Genomic DNA, 16,647 nt, shown 5'->3' on the forward strand with positions numbered 1-16,647 from the left:
CAATTTTGACATTGTCGCCATTCTAGATAGTCACTCTAATTACTATGAATTAATCATGATTACCAATGATTACATAAGATTATCATTGATTACTCTACTGATTACCATTGATTGCCTAATTAATTCGGTTTTAGTGATGGCGTTTGGTCATCGGTTTACTAGTAAACTAGTTTATATGCTGTCTAGGCCAGGGGGGATCTATCGGTAAGGAATTGTGAAACTCACATGTGAAGGGGCAGGCAGATGACCATAATTTTCAATGCCGCTCTTGCTACTTTTTTTCTTACCGATTTGCTGCTCTTACCTGTAGGGTAACCAACCTATTTTGGACCCCATCAGCAGCTGTACATAATGTGGACACTTGCATTTGATTTTGCTGTAAGTGTCCAAATTATGTACAGCTGCTGAAAGGGTCCAAAATACGTTGATTACCCTATATGTAGCTTCCGAAAAGTTTGTTAGTTTGTTTTATTTCCGCTAAGAAGCAAATAAATGCATTATCGGGATGAAAACAATACAAACGACAATTGCGCTGCGTGTTTGGGTTTGAGTTTCTGTCAACTGCAGCAGACAAAAATAGAGTTGCGAGTCCCTTGGATCGAAATCAATCACACGCCGTTTGGTCCATGATAGTACAAATCTCGCGTCACTTTTCATTTCGTCCAATGTAACAAATGTAAACAAATCCGGTTTATCACAACAAATTATTGCTCTTTTTAAACTCTATGTTATACAAAAACACCTGCCCAAATAGAATTATTTTGAGGTTAAAAAATTAGTATTATCAAAATGTCCAATGTGCACATTCGAATTACGGATGACTGACTGTTACTTCGGTCGTTCTCATCTGATGTCCAAAGTGCAAAAAAAATCAAAACAAACCCAATCTGTACATTGGACGTTTAGCAAGTGAAAGTTTTTTTCGCATTATTTATGCATTTTAAGTGAAACAAGCGGCCTAATATTGAAAAATAACCTCGAAAATAGCGTAGCACGGCAACGCACGTATTTTACGGTGATCTCGCTTAATTTATGTGCAATAGCCTGGAAAAATAAAAACGTCCAAAGTACAGCATGAGATGGTAAACAGTCCAATGTAACTTTTTCCATAATAAACCAAAACTGCTTAGTTTAAATTAGATTTTTAAAATCTCCGTTGAATATTGAATGTTATTATTCATCAACCACGTTGAGTGAATGACTGAAAATTATTTCATTTTGAAACAATTTAAAGTTCAATTCGAAGAACTTCGATCTCGTTTTTCTCAATATGGTGGAATTGTTACATTGGACGAAATCAAAAGTGACGCGAGAAATGTCATGGACCAAACACCATTTGCGGTAACGCACACATGTATGAAATTTGACAGCAATAGATCCCCCTGGTCTAGGCCAACGTTTCAAGGATTTAATTCGTAAATGATGTAATCTTTGATTACTAAGCACTTTACGCCTTACTGGAAACCCCTTGATCTTGAAGATGCTTATTCGCGTTGACGAACGTAAGCTGCTGCCACCTCCAAAAGTTTACTGTAGGGGTGAAGCGGAATTCGCGTTGACGGCATTAAACGATCTCTTGCACACTCATAGAAATTCCCGTATGTACGTGTGGGTGAAAATCTGCCAAAATGTTTCGGTCTCTTGCGCTCTTCCAGAGATTTCTATTCCGCTTCACCCCTACAGTAAACTTTTGGAGGTGGCAGCAGCTTACGTTCGTCAACGCGAATAGAAATCTCTGGAAGAGCGCAAGAGACCGAAACATTTTGGCAGATTTTCACCCACACGTACATACGGGAATTTCTATGAGTGTGCAAGAGATCGTTTAATGCCGTCAACGCGAATATGCCTATGCGTTCCGTTCCGTTACGTTGCCGTTCATGTTTGCTGGCCGTCAATGTGATTCCAGCTTTATAGCGAATGTGGTTTGTTTTGATAGTCAAGAGTCAACCAGAAAGTTTATTAATTAAATATAGTGTATCGGTCAATACATCGATTGATTTGAGCAAGCACTTTTGATATTAGCTTGTAAAGTATAAACGTCGGATCTAAAGATGGAACACGAAAGCGCTGATTCTGAAATTGTTTACGGTAATCTTGATGATACAACATTAGTGATGTCAGAAAAGGTTAGTCTAAAGTGAAATGTTTTCATTACCTTCAACACAATTCATTACATCACAATAATTATTGAAAGTGAAACAGTATGTTGGAGGCTCAAGGTCCAATAATTAAAATTACATACAATCTTAAAAACTTTCTGGTAGCTGTTAGTGTTATGGTCTAAACATGATTTTCGCATTTTATATTCAGTTAGTCTTAAAATTACAGTGTCAGAGACTTAAGTTTTTGAATATATTGTAAGTTTCTCACCCTATCAAACGCGATGAATTAAACCGTCGTGAACCGAAATTGTCGCCAGATTCGTCACGAGTGCAAATTTGGTTTATTTTGTCGAGTAAATCAACAGCTTATGTCCTAGTCAAACGAAATATATACGTTTAGCTCACTCACAGCCAGGTATTTTTTGCCTGCGACGATTTCAAGCTGCCAAAAAATTGGGCAACGCATTTTGTTAGCAATGAAACTGACAATATCTGGCTTTAATTTTCGGAATGTCGCATAATGCACACAAAAGGGTTGATTATGCGACTTTTTGAAAACTAAAGCCAGATACAGCCAAATTTCGTTAATATTGCACTAAAAGGCCAAACAAAATACTGCGTCAACGCGTCCGTCAACGTTATTCTGACAGTTTTCCCATGGGTTTACTGTCAAATTGACGCTGACGGATCGCCGATTTTGAGAAGAACTTTACTTAATCGCGCTGATCTGATAAAGCCAATCGCTAAAATGAACAACATTTGAACACTAGTTTTTACGTACCATTTTGGAGGCAATATACGCATTGAAGAATAGTTTTAAGCGATTCACTTACATATAGGTATTTTTATACATAGATTTACACATATATAGGTATTTTTAAACGCTAAGATTCGATTAAGTGCAATCAGGTTAATACAGCTATACAACTTTGTGCTGAAAATCGTATGTTTGTTTTCTTCTATCATTATAAACAATGGTATATCAACTTGTGTGCGCTTTACTAGGCTATAATGACGATTCCAAATTCATTTATAGATATTTACGATAAATTTCATAGATTGATAGTCGAGTTAATTCTGGCTGGGCGGTTATGATATTTTTAAGAAAAGCAAAATGATGATTTTTGAGACCTATACTCAGAAAGTGGCACGCTAATCGCCAAGTAAAAATGCAGGGGTCTAAAATTTTCCTTAAAGGAACAACTACACAAAATTTAGACAAATCCGGATCATTTTTAAATAGGATTTTTTTCATAGAATTGCACATATATGGGCATCATTCCTTCATATAATGAGAAGAAATCACTTCCAATATACCCTTCAAAAATCGATATTCCTTCCTTAGCGCAACAAAGCGATAGGCACCTATAGTTTTTCGAAAAGTAGAGAAAAATTCGTATAAGATGCATTTAACGTGATCGTTTTCTGACGTTTCCCACCATACTTTCTTGATCGCTGAATGTTGGTGTGGAGTTTCCCATACATTTTGTATGGAAAAACAAAATATTCTTCAACATGTTCAACTTCAGGCATTTGTCAAAAATTCATTTTAACTTCAAACTGGCTAAAATTTCCAGGTTAAGCTCCCAAACTATGCCAGAAAATGATAAAAATTTAAAAATGGCAAATAATTGAAATTGGATTTTTGACGTTTGGCCAGCTTTGCGCCATAGTGCGCCGCCATCTTCGGAGGATTCTTGCAAGGTTAGTCAAGATTCACCTTGGATTCTTGTACTTTAGGTCTATAGGCACTATTTTTAAGTAGGTTTCCCATCCCACAACATTGAAAACGACAGAATATGTACATGTAATGTACTGTGTGCCCCCGCTGGAATGACCTTTCTTAATCTGAACGTTTTTAATCTGAATCCCGTTGGTATGAATGCGTTCACATTAAAAACTGATCAAGCGTCATACACAATTGACGGTAAGTTGACCGGGTAATTTAAAAAAAAACAAAAAAAAAGTTTCCTATTGCTCAGTAGCTTTGGCAATATAGCTCATATGCAACTTATTTCTCAACGGCACTCAAAATAGACCATTTTAGTTGATACTGTCGAGCCAATTTCCTCTTCTACAATCTGGATCAGAATTCGCGCATATTCGACATGTTTTCAAAACGTTTGTTTTCGTCAAATCAAAACAACAAGGTCAGGGTGCGCGCCTTGCTCGTATGTGAAAGTGAATAGAGTTACCAAAAAATATTCAGATTAAAAATGAATTCGCCTGATCTGAACGAGGGGTTTTCATATTAGCGGGGGTTGAGTGTATATGTATGTTCTGTAGAACTCACATAATGCTAAGGCGAAATATCCCAAGGAACCATAAGCATTAACCCAAAACACTACACTCAAAATATATTTCACGTCGAAGTTACCTGAAAAGTTATGTGAATATTTTCCATCCAGCTTTTCCTGTACTATTTACGTGATTTTCAGGTAGTTCGCACGCATACTAATGCGTTAACGTGAAAATCAGATAGATGTTATTATTTTTTCCAATAACAATCATCTGAAAGTCACGTAGATCCCTGTAGAGAAATTTACGTGGTTTTTCACGTGGAAAGGACGTGTGGATTATTTTGAGTGTATATTGAGAATAAATAAGCATCCCTAGTACTAAACTGATGTATATAAACAATCTTAATGTTTATATATAAACAATCTTAATGTTTATGTTCGTGATCGTCGTTAGGGTAGTCCGGTTACTAGCGGGTCTGGCTTCTTTACAAAGTTACAAAAATAAAACACAGGATTGTCTGACGGCAACCATCCGCCAGCTGCGGTGGCTGCCAGTGCACTGAATAATGATTGCTATTTATTGAACGCCTTTTATACATTTGTAGTAAATGGATTTCTTCCACATTCAGAACAATGGCTCTTGCGTATCCCGTTCGATCGAACGGACAATAGTTTTTGTGACTAGATTCGGCAGGACAATTAGAAGCTAACTGCCAGGGAATATTACAATGCGGCTTTCTGTCGCAACATACTCCACCACCAAAACCAACGGTTTTCACTATGGCATACGGATGAACAAATTTAAACGGAACAGATGATCACATTTAGACGGAACGGATGAACGATGATGTCAGTGGGTTAGTAGAATTCTGCTTCTGGCGGACGACGCGGATGGTAATCCAAGCCTGACTGTGCATAGTCCGAGGCCTGCATTCCCAGACGAACTTTTGTAACCGCAAACTGAACACTTGCTGAGACGATACATCTTCGGATGCTGAAGCCTCCGTGCTGTTAAAAGTATACGTTGTCCTTACGCTCGTTCGGACTAAACTAAGGGATAACACCTACTACTGTGTTACCTAACTCACTGCGAATATGCGTTGTGTTCGCGGGATCGTGTTGGTTCGAAAGGTTTCGAAAAATATCGCCCTTGTATCGAAAATATCGTTAATTTTGATCACTAAAAATAACGTACTTAAACGTTATATTTCAAGTGCCAGTAGTACGCAATAATTGTATTGTGAAACTGAATTGTTATTTATGCAACTTTTTACAAATTAAATTCCCTCTCATGGGTAGGTGGTTTGTCGCGCACTTCGGCAGGCTCCTAAACTTAATTCCGCATGTAGAATGTAATATAGTTTAAGTTAGATATATGTTAAAGTGACCAGATTTGGTAGTGGTAGTGAGTTCGCATATTTGACATAACTGGTGGCCGTGGACAACACTAGTAAAAAAATCCAGCACCGCATGCACGCGGGAATGCAAGCTTACGTTGTTCTTTGCAAAACGCTACGATCAAGAAGCATATACCACCGTACGAAACTGACAATGTACAAAACTCTTATTAGACCAGTAGTTCTTTATGGAACTTTCGCACCCTTGCCGTGTCTGAGCGGCATGTGCCGCGAACCGTATTTGGTTGAGTACAAAGTGAAAGCCAAGAGTGGCGTATGCATATAAATCATAAGGCATTGCTTGGGGAGATTCCCATCGTACATCTGACGAAAGGCGGTAGACTACGAGCCGGACACGTCGTAAGGATGCCGGGTGACAGGGGGACCATACGTACCAGATGGCTCGACCACGTCGAAAGACGCCTGGGAAGCTGACGACGAGAGGCTCAAGATCAAATTGTATGGCAATGATTGTTTAAAACAGCACGAACCATCCCGACATCATGCTGACGACGACGACCGACGGTAGGACATATTGAATGACTTATTTGCTAAATTGCTTCTACTATAGTATACCATGGACCTCCGTTCGTTTGCCAGTATTTAATCTTAACACTTTTGATTTGAACTCTGCTAATTTGCACGACGTGTCCAGTAAAATTTAGTTTGTACTGATCTAGCGTCCTCCATATTTGTTTTCTCGACGATTCTGATAAAAGTTTGCTGGGAGAACGAAATATTCGCCGCCGGTATAATCAACTAAACCAACTAAATCAAAACGCCAAAATAATAACAAATAGCAGGGCGGCCAATTCATACAAGTGCAGCATATGCAAGGTCGCCAGTTGATCAAATGAAAAACAAACCGCGTTAGTTTGCTGAGCAATCGTTCAAATGTACGGAGGTTCACGGTGTAACAAAGTTATTTAAAGGCAAATATTACAACATAACTCAAATTTTTCAGTTGAATGCACTTGTCTCAACAATAATTCATAATAGGGAACTTCTTAAAAACCTCTTAGAACTAATCTGTAGCGTTCCTCTGAGCGTTTCAGCATTCAACTGGCACGATTTAAAAATTAATCAATGCGGGACATTTTCCGGGACAAGCCATCCAAATCCGGGACAGTCCCGCACAATCCGGTACGTCTGGTCAGCCTAATATATGTGTAGTATGTAGTATAGTATTGCATAATTTAGCTTTATGTGTAGCATGTGTCTCGTAAAGCCGAATGGAGCCGAAGCACCAGGAGGGCTTATTCAGTTCCCTAGATGAATTGCTGGTATGCACAGAAATTTCTCTAGAAAACTGAAACCAAATCCTACCCACCATTCATGAGACTTTGACTTACTCATGAAAATTAAAATTTATCGCTAGTTAGAACGAACGAGTGTTCAAAAATGATGTGATGTCTTTATTTGCGTAATCGAGACATTTTCTATGAGATTGCCATAGAATTTGTGGCTGTTATGCGATTATGGACAGCACAGCACTGAAAATATACACACACGTACATGTATACATGTGCATGCATGTATGAGTGTGCATGGGTGTATAGGTACGAATGAATATATGTTTGAGTGTTCTATGATGAGTCGGAATTTTTCTTATACTTTTGCTGCCAAACTACAATTGATAATGGGCAGGAAGTTATAGTCAGTTGCTGTGTTTCCTGTGTCAGTTTCCTATGTTATTACTAATATTGCTATCGTTGTTGTTACTGTCACCTCTATTGTATTGTTTTGGATGTAATTAATTATAATTATTTTTTTTCTTATTTCCCTCCTTTATTAGAATGATTTGCATGTCTTGTGACTAACAGCGTTAACGGTATTCAACTAACAACATAAAATGATCATGAATGACGCTGTTTGTCTCCCAAGGGCCCTCCTAATGCTGATGAGCCTCTGTCGGAGAGTCCATCAAGTCGAACGGTAGCAACTCACCGGCGGCCTGCTCCTCTCCATTCTTGCGGCTGTCGTCGCGGTCGGACTTAGTGGATCCCTCGAAAAGCTTTATAGCCTCGATATATATTTTGTTCTGTCCATTGCCCAATGCTGGCAGACTTCAACTGAAATTCCATTTCTAACTAAATCTTTTTAGAGTTAAAACTTCTTCAAGTAAAAACAGGTATTCGATTCTCTGGCTGATTCAAGCGATAGCGAAGGGCTGTCCTCAATATACCATCATTCCCACTTCCTAAAATAGGGTAATAGTACATAATATATGGCCATGGTATGAGGATTTTTTTTTTCGATTCAATACCATCCTCACAGAATTATCAACGTCGTTAACATCTTATTAAGTCTTGCTTCAGTGACAGCTTGTACTTAAGACTTAACACGGCATATATACATATCTCCAAGTGAAGTTCTACTTGATCCACCTCATCCCTTCTTAGTTACAGAATCATTTCAATTGACCACGGTCGGTTGACTACCGCTACAAATATGCAATTAATGCCACCGGGAATATTACGAGCGAGTACCAGTCCCCATTATATCGCATCTGCTCTATTTTTCGGAAGTTCAAGTAGTTTTTTGATAGTTCTGAGCGATAATATTGCTCTTGAATAATTTTCCGCACAAAATATTCGAAAATTTACGCCAACAGCTACAATACTGCAAAGATGGTAGATAAAGAAGCGGCTGTGGCTTTTAATGAGCATAGGTTGTTGAACATCAACTATGATGCTCAATGGACAGGTTGCTTCGGAGCCCCAGTATTTCTGCCAGCTCTTTGCCGATAAATTCGCCAGAACCTTTTTCGACGAAATCATCTCGGACGACCAAATCTCCCAAGCTGCTTGCAATGTTCCACTAGTGACTATGAATACTCTGTGTACGCTCAACATCGACGAAGAAATGATCTCTCGAGCCGCATCAACGTTAAAATCATCGACTAAATCCGGCCCAGATGGTATTCCGTCTGTGTTTTTAAAGAAGCACATTGAAGACCTGTTAATCCCTCTACAACTCGTGTTTGGTCTATCAATCACAAGCGGAGTATTTCCGCTTGCATGGAAAACCGCCCAAATGTTCCCTGTGCATAAAAAAGGGGATGGGAAAGATGTCAACAACTACCGAGGAATTTCGTCATTGTGTGCCACTTCCAAGTTATTTGAGCTTGTAGTCATGACTCCGCTACTGTCGCACTGTAAACATTACTTGAGTGACGACCAACATGGATTCATCGCAGGCAGATCAACCACTACAAACCTCCTTTGTCTCACAACATATGTTGCCGAAAGTCTAGCGGATCGTGCTCAAACGGATGTCATTTATACTGATTTGTCTGCGGCGTTTGACAAAATCAATCATGCTGTTGCGATTGCTAAACTGGAGAGACTCGGTATCAGCGGCAGTATGTTGCATTGGTTCAGTTCGTACCTCGTAGGTCGCCAACTGATTGCGACTGTTGCAGGTTTTGAATCAAATGCGTTTCCGGCCTCATCTGGAATCCCACAAGGTAGTCATTTAGGACCGTTAATCTTCCTATTGTACTTCAATGATGTCAACTATGTACTCAGAGGTCCTCGTTTATCCTTCGCCGACGATTTGAAGATGTACTTGAAGATACGTTCCAAGGACGATGCAATTTGTCTTCAACAAGAACTTGAGACTTTTACGAATTGGTGTAATCTGAACTGCATGCTCGTCAATCCTGAGAAGTGTTCCATTATTTCTTTTGCCCGGATCAGAGAACCCGTCATTTTTAACTACAAGCTACGCGGTACAGAAATCCAACGTGTCGACCAGGTAAAGGATCTCGGCGTTATTTTAGATAGCCAGTTATCGTTTAAACGGCATATTTCTTACATTGTGGACAAGGCATCCAGAACATTAGGATTCATCTTCCGCATCGCTAAGAGCTTCACTGACGTCTATTGCCTCAAGGCATTATACTGTGGACTCGTCCGTTCGACTCTTGAGTACGGTTCCGTTGTCTGGCATCCATATTACCAAAACGGGATGCAAAGGATTGAATCAGTTCAACGCCGCTTCTTACGCTTTGCTCTCCGTCGTCTACCATGGCGAAATCCGTTCCAGTTGCCGAGTTATGAAAGTCGTTGCCGTTTAATACATTTGGAGACACTACAGACACGAAGGAACATCGCAAGAGCTCTGTTTGCTGTCGACACGCTGCAGGGAAGAATTGATTGTCCTGCTATTCTTGGGGCGATTGATCTAAACGTGCGTCCCAGGGCACTGCGGAACAACTCAATGCTGAGGGTACCTTTTCAACGCACCAACTACGGACGAAACAGCTCATTGACTGGTAAACAGCGAGTTTTCAATCGGGTTGCATTCGCTTTTGATTTTAATTTGTCACGTGAAACGGTCCGTCGTAACTTCTCTATGTTTTTTTCAACAAATGACGACTAAGAAAATTGTTAGTGTTTGTAATTGTAATTTCTTGACAGTGTGTGTTAGATTAAGCTACTTATCCATCATTGGGACTATAGTCTGTTGATGTCGACTTAATAAATAAATAAATAAATAAACAGCGCTGGGTCAATCGTGATGACATGGGTATTTGGGAGATGAGTAGCGTCCATCCTAGCGAGTAGTTAGTCGGTAGTAACATAGGTGATGGACAGACATAGAATTCTCGTGATATTACTAACTCGAAAATTGCGATCAACATGTTGACTAAAAATTTCTTCTTTTCTTTTCTTTTCTTTCTCTGCCTGATCTCTATCGCTTCTTCTCACGGCTACAATGTTGTCGTGAGGGGAGGCAAGAGATCAGCCACAACTGCACTGGAGACAACGATGGAGAGGACGGCCGGCGTGGAGCCTGCTTTAGGCTTAATTAAGATCGACTACGAACAAGACGAGGAAACAAACAAAGGAAGGAGAAAACAAGATAAGTACAAGCCATCTTATTCTATATTCACCAAGTACACAATTATAACGAGCCAAGTTCTGTCACTCTTCTTCCTCCTCATTAATCCATAATCACCAACGCATTATGGCGCTAGCGTTATCCGCAAGGATAACTTTTATCATTATCACAACCACCTTATCTCAGCCCTGGACAGACTTGGCTCTAACTGCCCCACCTCGTGCTGCAAACAGAAACAGAAACTTTTTACAAATTAAATTCAATAACAAAAGCACAACTTATAAAAAATCGTTTGTTATCGATATTAACTGCATATGCGTTATAAACGAATAAAACGTATGGTTACGTTTTATTTCGATAATACGCATACCGTGTACCCCCGCTGGAATAACCTTCCTTAATCTGAACATTTTTAATCTGAACCCCGTTGGTATGAATGCGTTCACATTAAAAACTGATCAAGCGTCATACACAATTGACGGTTAAGTAGACCGGGCACATTGAAAAAAAGCAAAAAGACTTAATACGTTTCCTCTTGCTCAGCAGCTTTGGCAATATAGCTCATATGCAACTTATTTCTCTCTCTCTTATTTCTTCAATCTGGGTGCGCACCTTGCGCGTATGTGAAAGTAAATAGAGTTACCAAATATTCAGATTAAAAATGAATTCGCCTGATCTGAACGAGGTGTTTTTCATATGAGCGGGGGTTGAGTGTATTCGCAGTGAGTCAGGTAAAACAGGAAAACGCCCGCACCTAAATAGAGGTGGTTTCTGCGGGGGGGCTGCCCCCGCAGTGGCCGGCGCTTCCGACGGCGGGTCGCCGGCGAACACTCGCGGCCTGTGGCCGTCTCGCCCTAAATAATCTATAATCCGAAGGGAAGCAGGGGCTTAATGCAATCGATTCCCAAGTCACGCTTATTACCGAATTAGTAGCAAGCGTCGCCTAGATGATTTAGGGCGATAATTTTTTCACCGGCGACCCGCCGTCGACAGCGCCGGCCACTGCGGGGGGCAGCCCCCCCCCCGAAGAAGTTTTTGGAAAATAATTACTACTTACATTTACGTTTACTAGCTCCAAAGAGCGCGTCGATAAAATTTCTTCTTCATTAGACTGGGCGTCGTCGTTTGGTGATTTAAATTCTTCCGTGTTGTGCGTCAATTGTAGAGAAAATTCGCGTTGTAAGATTTACGTGACGGCACAACGCTTGTCGAAAATTTATTGTTACTTTCGCGCAATTGCTGAAGGCGGTGAGTTCGTTCGCTCACTAAAAATTGTCTGTACGACTGCAAGTCAGCTTCTGCTTCCGGCGGCAAAAGTCCATATTCCTGGTAGACTTCTAGAAAGATGCGCTTTAGATGTTCGGGAGACGTCGGGAGTCCTTCGGATGCCAAAAGCATTCGAATGCTGGTCGATGTTAATCCTTCTATACAGACTGACGGCTGCTGGTCTTTCATATATGCCAAGTACAGGCGGACGATTTTCATTATTTTTGGGTCGCGCAGTCTAGCTTTCAGAAAACGCCCGTCGCCGTTTGTTGACTGCTGAGTAAGACGGACTATAGGTGGACGCATTGGGTCGCATTCAAATAGACTGTCTTGAGGAGGTGCTGGAGCCTGGTGTGAGGTATTGTTATTGCTGGCGTTGTTATTTTCGTTTTCGTTCAGGGTGGTGTTAGTCTGGTTTTCGGTCCTATATGGATTAATTGTTTCGCCTTTTTGAAAATTTATAAATTTGGATGTTATGTCCGTTGTTGGTGGTCCAGAAAATTGAAGTTTTGCAGCTGCCAGCAGGTCCTTGTCCAGAGGTAATGCATAATTTTTTGGAAGCATTGGCTGATTGCTTTCGACAGTTCTATGGATATTGTTGTTGGTGTTGACATAGTCGTTGCTGCTGTAGATATTATTACTGACATTGCGGTGTTCGCTATTGTTCTGAGTGTAGTCGTTATTATTGTGATGATTGTGACGTGTGTTATTATTGATGTTGTCCGAATTTTTGCGCTGTCGTCTACGTTGTTGTCTGCGTCTTCGCGCTGCAATTTCTGCCTGTTTTTCTTGAAAGCGGCGGGTTCGTTGCCTGGAGTCAAAAGAACTCCAATCAACTTTCCAGATTTTTTTGCTGCCTACCATACGCCAGCCGGAATTTTGTGGAGGGTCATTTTTCGTGTCATTTACAGGTGCGGACGGATGCAGTAAGCGTTCCATCTCTTCAGAAAGACTTAGTTTATAAATACTAGTTACTCGCGGTTGCGCGACGGTCAAAATTGTTTATAAATATTCGCGAGGCTGTCGCAAGTCGGTAAAAAAATTATTGTACTTATGTTACTGCGCAGTAAAAATGCGCGTGCGAACTCTTCGACGGTCAGCGGACAAAAAAATTCTGGGGAATGGGTCATTCTGGGGTTTGGAATTCTGAGGAATGGTATACAATCGAGAAACATTGATAGTTTCAAACATACTCTCACGCATGGCGCATGATGAGACACTAGCGCCAATTTCTGTTCTTTATTATCAGAAACTAGAGGCGGTGTCTTATTGACTAAATGCATTATATTGTTACGTTATATGCGCATATATTGCTTTCTTTAATGCTGATTTACGTTAATGCTTCTATGCATCAACAATCCCAAGTAATCAGTAAGCACTAAACACTAGTCCTTTGACAACATTGTATAACCATACAGACCGTGGGCGAAGCGATGGGGGGGTTGTTAAATAGAAACTTATTCCTTATTTTTGGTTTTAGTGATGGCGTTTTGGTCATCGGGTTACTAGTAAACTAGTTTATTTGCTGTCTAGGCCAACGTTTCAAGGACTTTATTTCCTCTTCATCAGGGCAACTACGAAAATATAGTTTACATTTACATTAGGCTGACTAGACGTACCGGATTATGCGGGACTGTCCCGGATTTGAATGGCTTGTCCCGGATTACCAAGTGTCCCGGAAAATGTCCCGCATTGATTAATTTTTAAATCGTGCTAGTTGAATGCTCAGAGGAACGCTACAGATTAGTTCTAAGAGGTTTTTAAGAAGTTCCCTATTTATGAATTATTGTTGAGACAAGTGCATTCAACTGAAAAATTTGAGTTATGTTGTAATATTTGCCTTTAAATAACTTTGTTACACCGTGAACCTCCGTACATTTGAACGATTGCTCAGCAAACTAACGCGGTTTGTTTTTCATTTGATCAACTGGCGACCTTGCATATGCTGCACTTGTATGAATTGGCCGCCCTGCTATTTGTTATTATTTTGGCGTTTTGATTTAGTTGGTTTAGTTGATTATACCGGCGGCGAATATTTCGTTCTCCCAGCAAACTTTTATCAGAATCGTCGAGAAAACAAATATGGAGGACGCTAGATCAGTACAAACTAAATTTTACTGGACACGTCGTGCAAATTAGCAGAGTTCAAATCAAAAGTGTTAAGATTAAATACTGGCAAACGAACGGAGGTCCATGGTATACTATAGTAGAAGCAATTTAGCAAATAAGTCATTCAATATGTCCTACCGTCGGTCGTCGTCGTCAGCATGATGTCGGGATGGTTCGTGCTGTTTTGAACAATCATCGCCATACAATTTGATCTTGAGCCTCTCGTCGTCAGCTTCCCAGGCGTCTTTCGACGTGGTCGAGCCATCTGGTACGTATGGTCCCCCTGTCACCCGGCATCCTTACGACGTGTCCGGCTCGTAGTCTACCGCCTTTCGTCAGATGTACGATGGGAATCTCCCCAAGCAATGCCTTATGATTTATATGCATACGCCACTCTTGGCTTTCACTTTGTACTCAACCAAATACGGTTCGCAGCACATGCCGCTCAGACACGGCAAGGGTGCGTATGTCCACCGTGAGCAGCATCACAGATTCAACTCCATAAAGAACTACTGGTCTAATAAGAGTTTTGTACATTGTCAGTTTCGTACGGTGGTATATGCTTCTTGATCGTAGCGTTTTGCAAAGAACAACGTAAGCTTGCATTCCCGCGTGCATGCGGTGCTGGATTTTTTTACTAGTGTTGTCCACGGCCACCAGTTATGTCAAATATGCGAACTCACTACCACTTCTAATTCGACGCCGGCTTACCGGCTTACCGGCCTACCGTCCGTGGGATTCGCGCATTTGCCAGTTTGAGCCTTTTCTTTTCATGTATTTGGGCTCCGTTGCATTTATTTTTAGCCTTAACTCCTCGCTTTCAGTCTGGAGTAGATTGCCTCCGCCGTCCCGCATTCGTCCAAAAAAAATCTGGTCACTTTAACATTGAGTTACAAAGTCAATTTTTACACACAAAACTTACAAACATATTAAACTAATTCCTGTCAGGTTTGTTGGGGTGGGTTTTTTCTGCTATTGGTCGAACTACACTATAAAAAACAGTGCAATTTATTACAAACTACTAGGCTGGTCTAACTTTGAACATTCAAATTTGAATACCGGCGAGCAAAAACTTACACAGTCATTCCTGTACACAACACAGTACGGTTATGACTTTCAGGGAGCGTCAAAATGGAGAGTACTATTTCAACCTGATTTGAGAGTGTGTTTCGTTTTGCGAGAGACCGCAACATACCAGAATAAGCTATGCTCAGGTTGTTTGTGTCTGTTCTGTAGTTGATTGCGGTTCTGTCACAAGCAATATGGCACATTTCAAGCACTTGTAGCGCTTGAATTCTGTCGTCGGAACTTAATATTTTTGTGCTGGTTAAATCAAACTTGTGTTGTTCCTCGATCGCATGTTTCATTAGCGCAGTCTTTTTGAATTCCTCGTCTCTGTCCGTGCGCTCCGTGTCTGAGGTTTTATACTCTTCATAGCTAATAAAGTTGAAACTTTAGGGAGGTTCTTATAATAGGTCCGAATAACAAAACTTTTATATGACGTCATCATTGGTTGCCGCGATTTAGGGGTCGCACATTTGAGTTTTATGAAAAAATGGCATTTTTCAGGAGTAAATTAAAAAAAAAAATTTTAGAAATGTTATTTTAAATGAAATTTTTTTCACAATCATTGGGATCTGATACATTCATAAAAAAGTCATGGAGGCATGTCTGGAGTCATATTTGGTTACAAAAAATTATTGAATTCGGGAAAAATTTAAAATTTTCGAAATTTCAGTTAAATAAACGTCAAAACAGGGTATCGAACAGTGTCTCAAAGCAACGTAGCTATACTGTATAGATGGGAAATTTTATGACGAACAACTTTGCCGAAGAAAGTAAGGACGTATCTTTAAATCTCGCTGAGATATTTACCATTTTCTAAAGGCGGAACAAAACACATTTCTGTAATTTTCAAATTTTAGCAGTTTCATGTGAAAGAGGTAAATGATAAAACTTGAACTGTTTACTCTGAACGTTTTTAATGAGAGGAAACAGAATTTGGCACCAATTAGGCTCAAGAATCACTTTTAAAAAAGGCGTATTTATTTTAATGAGTACTATATGAAGCCTAAGGGTGAGTTTTTGAAAATTTAGTTTTAAACATGAAAAAATAAACACCGAAAAAAAATTCACTATGTTCTAAAGTAAGGAAAAAATGTAAAATTAAAATATACAGGAAAAACTTCGAATATTTTTTTTGGAAAAATAGTGGTGATTTGATGCATTTTGACGCTTTTTCTGAAATGGTACATTTGTCAAAGGATTTTGCAGAACAACGACTTTTACGAATATTTTGTAACCTAAGATTATTATTATATTTCTTATTATTATTCTTATATTTCTCGTTATACATATATGTAATTTGAATTTGAAGAACAACTTCGTATGTGCTTAAGAACACGTGTTCAAAATAATAATTATCTTTTAAATACAGCCGTATTTCAGATATTTGAAAAAAAAAAACTGATTTAATCCACCTAGTGGTGAAAGGAACCTTTGTTATACGGTCTTACTTGCTATTAGATAGAAATCGACAAGTCATCGGAAAATAAATCATCTATTGGTTAAGATTGCGTGGTGCGTTTGTTTACATAAAATTTTTGGAAACTGAATAAGTTTACAAACTTTGAACGAAATAGAAGTACCGTAAAACGGGGAAACATTGATCAGTTCAGGAAAGTT

General features: G+C 39.7%; 1 protein-coding gene across 1 annotated transcript in view; it reads left to right on the forward strand.

Moving 5' to 3' along the window:
- The first annotated feature begins 1,934 nt into the window (after positions 1–1,934).
- LOC128734593 (JNK-interacting protein 3) overlaps positions 1,935–16,647 on the forward strand; it is a 700,363-nt gene continuing 685,650 nt past the window's right edge. Inside the window, exon 1 of the mRNA XM_053828867.1 lies at positions 1,935–2,126. Coding sequence (XP_053684842.1) covers positions 2,052–2,126 — 75 coding nt within the window. The 5' untranslated portion in view covers positions 1,935–2,051. The remainder of the gene's footprint in view (positions 2,127–16,647) is intronic.

Source organism: Sabethes cyaneus, chromosome 2 (genome assembly GCF_943734655.1).
Source record: "Sabethes cyaneus chromosome 2, idSabCyanKW18_F2, whole genome shotgun sequence".
NCBI classification, from domain to species: Eukaryota; Metazoa; Arthropoda; class Insecta; order Diptera; family Culicidae; genus Sabethes; species Sabethes cyaneus.